An 8,067-nucleotide genomic window follows, 5' to 3' on the forward strand; every position below is an offset into this window, starting at 1 on the left:
AGGTCCAGTGGGCTGGCAGATGACTCCACCATTCCTGCTATATTTTAAAAAAGTCCCTGCATCTCACCTCTGTGAGTCCTGGCTCTGACCAAAGAGGAAGAAGGAGAAGTGAGGAGTGAAGGAAAGAAGGAAAATGGGGTGGCAGACAGAATGAGGAAGAGAGAGCCTTGCTCACTCTTGGTTCTGGCTCTGCCAACTGCCAGCTTTGGCCAAACACACTGTCTCTCACAAATTACTCCCAAGGGAAGGTTGCCCTTAAGGGGAAAAGGTACCCCACTCCAGACTAGTGTCTTGTTTATCTATAGTTTGCTCTTTATAGTTTATAACTTCTCTTTCACAGTTTGTAGTCATTTCATTGAGGCGTACAAGGGAGAACATCCCTGAGCATGGTCTGAAAGTATACAATACGGCCACCTTCTGAAGCTAAGTAGGTCCGCATCTGCTCAGTGCTTGGAGGGGAGACCACCTTGGAATTATGTATAGTCACTTTGACTTCCATGCTGGAAGAAAAGTGAGGTCTAGGTGTAATACAGTAACAAATGGACTGAAGGATTATGCCCATAGTACTCTGGAAGTGGTTCAAGTAATGTTACAATAGGATTGTTGTTAGTCGCGAAGTTGTGTCTGACCCATTTTGACCCCTTGGACAACATTCCTCCAGGCCTTCCTGTCCTCCACCATCCCCCAGAATCCACTTAAGCTCACACCAACTGCTTCAGTGACTCCATATAGCCATCTCATCCTCTGCTGTCCCCTTCTCCTTTTGCCGTCAATATAATAGGATACAATACAGTTATTACTCCTTTCCAAGTGACAGATTCCAGTCCCTGTTTAAGCCACTTCCAATACCAATTCTCTTTTTCTTCCTGGATTACGATCACTGTAAAATCTTCAACAGGATTCAAGTCCTATGAAAAGCCATTAATAATAATCCTAGCTGTGAAAGCCAGTGTGGTGTAGTGGTTAAGAGCATGGGACTGGGACAGGCGATCTGTGTTCTAGCCCCTGCTCAGCCATGAAGCCAACTGGATGACTTTGGGCCAGTCACAGACTCTCAGCCCAACCTACCCCACAGGGTTGTTGTTGTGGGGATAAGATGGAGGAGAAGATGTAAACTGCCTTGAACCCTTTGTAGGAAAAAGGCAGGATATAAATTGAAATAATAAATAAATATAAATTGAAATAGTAAAGAAATGAAAGTGCTATCCAAACTCCCCTATGATTGATTGTCTGTTTCTACCCTAACCAGACCGAAAGCTGGTTTATACATAATGACAACTCAGAGTACAGCTTGAGTAAGGCTTGCCATCAACTCATGGATTATTGTTGAATTATGGGTTGTTACATGAGACTCCATAGTATGGCTTAACGATGACCTAAACACAAACACTCCAGTGTTCAAAGCACAACCAACAATGGATTTTTCTGGACTGTTTCTACTTAACAACCCATAGTTAAACCATAAGGTAATAACAACCCATAATTTAGTGCCAAACCATGCTCCCTCTATGCTGAAGCCATATCTTGTGTTATCATTCCATATCAACGAGGTGATGGAGTTCCCATTTTACACATAACACAAACCAACCGTTTGTTTAATCCATGGTTTTTCATATTGTGTGAACCCAGCTTCACTTACAAACCATTGCTTGTTAAGTACAAACAATCCTGAAAGAGACCCCCATGGTTTATATTGAGTTGTGAACTTTGGGTTATGTAAGGTATGGGTTGTTCATGGATTGTTTTATTAGGCTATAGAGGTAGCAGGCAAAAATAGTAAAAAAAGAAAAGAAAATGAACTGTTTACATGCCAGTACTGTAGCACTGCCAACACTTTTGGCTTACAGAGAGTGAGTGAAGGAGGAGAGAAACAAAATGAGGGGATTAAAAAACCAAACCGTTGCTTCTTCAATCATCTGCCACATAAACCTTGGTAAAGCAGCAAGCCATGGGTTAAATAAGCCATGTGTCGGCATTATGTGGAAATCGGGATGAGGACTATCCCCAAACACCCCATGATCTTTCTTTTTCTTGTCCTTCATAAGCCATATTGGGAAACATGAAACCTGTAAGACTTGAGCAGTAAGGCAAGAAACCCAGATCTCCTCAAATGTATTATAGACTGATCCCATACATACGCATGTCCTCAATTATTGCTAAGTTTACTCTTCTTTTCCAGATCCGGAAGACCAAGCCTTCTCACTTAGTATTTATTGACAATGCAGGCAGACCTCTCCATCCAGACGCAAAACTTAATTTCAGGATGCTGGAAGGCATAGATGGGTAAGATGAGTGGTAGGCAAATGTTCTAGTGGAAATTTTCATGGGGTACCTTTGCTTGATAATATTTCTGCCCTACTCTGAAAAAGGCTGGTTTGGATTCAGACTTGCTAATATTTTAAGTAGATCCATCAAAATTATATCACACTGAGTTCAGTGGGTTTTCACAAAGCAATCCCTAATTTAGACACTCCCATTGTCATTCATGGGTTGAATTCAGAGTGGCATGAAGCAGAATCCTACAAACTGGATGATCCCACTAAGCAGGGGTGTTGAACCTCAGATCTGTGGGTTAAATCCATCCCTCCAGCACTCCGCAGAGGGTTTATCCCTCTTTTCCTGTCTCTGGCACCTGTCTTGCAACCACTGTTCATTTTGTGGTTTCCCAGGGTTTTTTTTTTTTTACCTTTCTGTAAGGTTGAAATGCCTTTCCTAAAGCTTACTTCCTGCCAGTAAGAGTTTTATGCTAAAATATGCTGGTATTTTTAGCCCCATTCAACTACTGGAATGCAGCCCAAAGAGGTCTCCAGAACTGAAGGTGGCCCTCAGACTGCAAGAGGTTTTGCACCCCTGTTTTATCAAGAGGAAGCAGCATAGCGGTATTTGCCAGTTCCCTCTGCAGGTTCCTCTGCCTCTGAAAATCTGCTCTGGAAGGTTGGGGGAGCCTCTGGAAAAGGTGGCACTGGCTGCTACAGGGGCAAAGAGGAATCAGTGAAACTTGCTCCTCCTCCTTTTTTCTCCTGCAGGCAGCTTCCACTGAATCTACTTCTACTAAGGTCTTCTCTTTGAGGGCAACTCTGGATCCAACCCATAACTTAGGACAACCTTATTCTTTCTGAACAGGATATTAGTTAGCATCCTTCAATACATCTCTGGTAGAAACAACTGAGACAAAGGCCTGTGTTTGTTCCCTGCCTCTACCCCTATGCTCAAGGTCTCCAGGTGGAAAAGCATTGATTCTAGCACAAAACCCTGTGGGACACATTTGATTACATCCTTCCATTGGGAGAAAGCACTCTTTATTCCCACACTCTGCTTTCTGTTCTTTAACCAGTTACTGATCCGTAAGTGCCCCCCTTATGCAATGACTGCTAAGTTTTCTTAGGAACCTTTAGTAAGGGCATTTGTCAAAGGCCTTCTGGTAATAAGTGATGCCTACTGGATCACTCATATCTGCATACTTATGGACACTCTCAAAGAGCTCAGATAAGTTAATTAGCCAGACCTTACTTTTGCAGAAGCCATGCTGGTTCTTTTTCAGCAGGGTGTGTCCCTTTTTGAGCGTGCTGATTCCACCTATAATAACAATTTCAACCAATTTACCCAGAATGGTTGTTAATCTAACAGGCTTGTAATTTCCTGGATCTCCTCTCCATCCCATATAAAAAATAGGTATTACTTTGGCTGTTCTCCAGCCCTGTGGTACACAGGCTGCTCTCAGGAACATATTACATATTTTTGTAAGAAGGTCAGCAATTTCATATTTGAGCTCTTTAGGTATCCATCTCTAGGATGGATACCATCTGGGCCTGCAGATTTATTAACTTTCCATATGTAAGTAAAGTTGAGAATTTCATCTTTTGTCGCTATACTATCTGCCTTAATTCCTCAGATGCCCCCCTCTGAAATAGGTAAGTTCAGGTACAGGAATCTGTTCTGTATTCTCAGCTGTGAAGACAGATGGAAAAACATTCATTCAGCTTCTCTGCAATTTCCTTATTGCAATTTCCTTTAGTGCTCCTTTAATTCCATTACCACCCAATGGTCCAACTTCTCCTCTGGGTGGTTTCTTTCTTCTGATGCATTTAATTCTTGATGGTCAGCCTTGAGGCTTTTAGTGATGTGCTCCTCAAAATGTTTCTTTACTTCTTTTATTCCCTGCTTAAATCTCTCATGAGCAAGTTTTTGCTCCATTTTGTTTTCCTGATTTGGGCAAGATTTCCATTCTTGAAGGAAGCCTTCAAGCTGATGTTTCCAGGAAGAGATTCTGAAGAACTAAGGCAAATAGTGGTGACAAGACATGCCATTCTTGATGTTCTTGACTTTCCTGTCAAATTCAAAGATAAATAATCTCTAAGCTCAGATGATATCCATGACAGAGTCTTTAAATAACTCAGATAGGAAAATGCCGATCTAACACGTTCCTAAGATTAGCCTCTGTACCGGAGGCCAAGGTAACACAAATAATTTAAAAGGAATCCAGGGTGAGGACAGGAAATTACAGGCCAGCTGCCAGTTAGCTAAAATCTGTTTAGGTAAGTTGATTGAAGGTATTATTAAAGAAAACTTTTGCAAGCATGTGCAAGGACAAGCCCTGCTAAAAAAAAATGAACATGGCTTCCAGTTAGGCAGTGCCAATATCATACTGCCATTATACAAAACTATTGTTCTACCACACTTGGAATATTGCATGCATTTCTAGCTGTCTCACCGAAAAAGGGAGATTGTAGAGTACACAAAAGGACAGATGTAATGAGGAAAGGGCTGGAACAACTTGCTTATGAGGAAAGGTTACAACATCTGGGATTGTTTAGCTGAGAAAAAAAGGGAAGAGGAAGAAGAACGATGCCAGGGTTTTACAAAATCATGCATGGTGTGGACACGTAGATAGGGAGAAATGTTTCTTCTTTTCTCATAAAACTAGAACTCAGGGTCATTCCATGGAGCTGATCTGTGGAAATTTCAGGACTGATTAAAGGAAACGCTTTTTACACAACACACTTAAAACTATGGCATTCACTACAAGAAGACACAGATGGCCATGAATTTGGATGGTTTTAAAAGGAGATTAGCCACATTTCTGGAGCATAAGAAATATATTTTTTCAATTTTTTTCCTGACTCCTTTTACCCCTTCATAAAAAGTATGGTTATAGTGGATGATCTCAACTTTCAGTCCACTCCTAGTTGCTTCTTTCCAGACAAAACAAAATAGTACAGAGGAGTGGTGTTAGGAGCCAGCCCACTTGGGCTACTGCTCCAAATCTTTCATTTGGGGCCCTGAGTCTCTGAGAGGCCCTGCTGTCCATGGGCCCCTGTTGAAATAAAAATATAGGGGCGCTGGTGACCTCTATTGCCTCTGTTCCCTCTGGATTGACTGGCTTTTTGCCCACATGTTGTTGTTCCCATTTATTGATTTATTTTCTATGCCACCCAACAGCCAAGGCTCTCTGGGCAGTTTACAACAGCACATGAAAAATACAGTATATGATGCAGCATATTAAAACATCATAAAAAGCTTGCCATACAAATGAAGAACCAAATTTAAAACAGATACAAAAAATGACAATAACTTAAAGAAAATCTTAGGACCTGTGCTTCTCCTCCTGCTGCCCCCCAACCTGAAGTCCCACTCACCCACAATCAAATGCCTTCTGCCTATCCAAACATCCCTTTCTACAAATTAGGGTGTCCTTAGAACATCGGATCCTTTAAAGACACACATGCACATACATACACACAGATACTAGGACATACGTTAATTTGCATGTGTGCGTCTGTGTGCTTTTTTTCACCCTTTGTGGGCACCCCTTTCTTCCTAGCAGGGTTTATTATTACAATAGAATAACTCCTGTAAGACCTGCACCAAAACAGAGAAGGAGAGGACCACCCAGGCCTAAAGCCCTAAAATGTGCACACGCTCATAAAGCTATATTCACACATGCACATACACATCCCAGCCCTCCTGTCCGGCCCTTAAACACTTGACCTCTGCTTCCATCAGCTTCGCAGCTCTGCATTTCCCTAAAACAACCAGCACACCAGGGCACTGAATGACAGCACTGGACTATACTACAGAGCTGTCATAAATTACTCTGTCCCTGCTCCCTGGAAAATTAGGATGCCACGAAGAAAAACACTGTGCTATTTTGCAGGGTTGATGTAACCCACAGTCTTTCAGTCACCACCATAATTCCTATAATGTATACATAATAATGGTGCACTTTATCTTTCTGCCTTGTATTTTTATAATGTTTACAAACTCAGAAAAAAATTATTAATGAGACTTGAGTTAGAAAGATCTTAAAGTCCTGATTTTGCCCTTAGTTTTTATTTCTGGGTAGATACGCTGTTGTCCAATCTGATAAACCCCTGGATTTCTTAATTGTTCTTCAGAGGCTTTAATTGCTTTTCACTGGGGAACACACCCCCAGCCCATTCCAAAAGCTTTGCAACAAATTAGAAGCTTCCTTCTCAAGACTGTGGGTATAGAAACATGGCCGTGATTTTGTGTATGGGCTAAAAACCTGAAAATCAGAAGCAGGCTATTTTTGCTAGAAAATGAATGGCGGAATAGTGGCTGACATTTTTCCCTTCATCTCAGGTTTTACAAGCGGTAAAGACTTACCTTTTAAAAAAAAATCTGGAGATGATGGGTCATGGGGGAGTTCAACTGGCCCCTTCGATTTTTTCTGTAAGACACCCATGGAGGTCACTATAAAAGTTGGTTGTAGCGAAAACAGTAAAAGTCATATGGCATTAAGTAGTAAAATCCTATCCTATGTGCAATCCTATCTACTCGGGAAGAAATGCCCCACTGAGATTAATGGGGTTTTGGACTACAGCATACACATCCCCTTATCATTAGCAATGGGAATTTGGAAATGCAGTTCAAAACTTCTGGAAGGCACTAGATTTCCTGCTCCTGAACCATTATATTGTGTTGTAAGCTGTCAGGTACTACAGCCCGCTTCTCCAGACAATGTGGGTTTTAATGCATGACAAGTTACAGCGTAAGGAAAGTGTTAGCTTTTAAGATGCTACATGACTGTGATTTTCTTTTATAACAGATGGTTTGTGTCTCATGCATTGAAGCAAGTTTCTTGTTCTTGAAATCATGTCCTCTTTGCATAAAATAACACCAAAAGTTATGAATCTGAGCCATTTAGGAAGCAGAAGTAGGATTGCTTCTAATGCTCTAATAGTTTGAGCTTATGGGATTCTGTCTTTGAAAAACTTGTCTTTTTTTCCCCTGATCAATGCTTTTGTCAGGTTTCCTGCGACAGCTTTGACTATACTCAAATCAGGCTGTTTACAAAACCTGCTTTTACAATCACTGTATGTTGATGAAGAATTCTGGGAGACCCATGGTGGAGAAAAAGGAGTTCAGGATTGGGTTCAGGCCATTGACAGGAGAGGGCAGATCCTGCTTCAGTATATTCAGGAGCGGAATTTGACAGCTGTTGAAGACTCCACACTTTAGACTCTGGTGTCAGGGGTGCTGCATTCACCTGCTATCCAAAAGAACTTTGAGCTTTTTCTGTGAAAATACCTCAGTGGAAAGATGCCAGCAAACTCACCGGCACTTGATCGATGATGAAACATCTGTCATATGTGAATTCAGGAAATAACCAAGAATAAAAACGAGAGAAAAATAATGGCCTGACAGACTTATAATATGCACATACAGATTTGTTCTATGTATGTCAGTGTGTATAAGGCTATCATCCACATGACATGTTCTGATATTCTAAAGGAGTTGTTTTATTTCACATCTACATGCACAGAATTATGAAAAGGTAGTCTATGGATCCTATATCTTTCTAGTCAGGTACTGATGTGTACAGCTAGACGGAGATGCGTACCACCACCATAGCCATCTAGAGGGTTAAGGGAGCAATTCTATGACCCCTAGGTAGCATTGGAGGAGCCATAGGATATTTCAAATTCCCACTTCCCAGGCTGGATATAGAATTGTCACCTCAGAGCTAGAAACTGGAACTCCACCCTCCCCAAAAAGAACCACACTAACTGCCTCTCTGCAGCCAGGAACTTGACCACAGGGGTC

General features: G+C 41.5%; 1 protein-coding gene across 1 annotated transcript in view; it reads left to right on the top strand.

Moving 5' to 3' along the window:
* Positions 1–7,528, top strand: part of GASK1A (golgi associated kinase 1A) — a 39,443-nt gene extending 31,915 nt beyond the window's left edge. Inside the window, exons 4-5 of the mRNA XM_044419176.1 lie at positions 2,180–2,283; positions 7,272–7,528. Of these exons, the coding sequence (XP_044275111.1) occupies positions 2,180–2,283; positions 7,272–7,482 (315 nt within the window). The 3' untranslated portion in view covers positions 7,483–7,528. The remainder of the gene's footprint in view (positions 1–2,179; positions 2,284–7,271) is intronic.
* Positions 7,529–8,067: the final 539 nt, after the last annotated feature.

The sequence above is a fragment of the Varanus komodoensis genome, unplaced genomic scaffold (genome assembly GCF_004798865.1).
Source record: "Varanus komodoensis strain SLA01 unplaced genomic scaffold, ASM479886v1 scaffold10, whole genome shotgun sequence".
NCBI classification, from domain to species: Eukaryota; Metazoa; Chordata; class Lepidosauria; order Squamata; family Varanidae; genus Varanus; species Varanus komodoensis.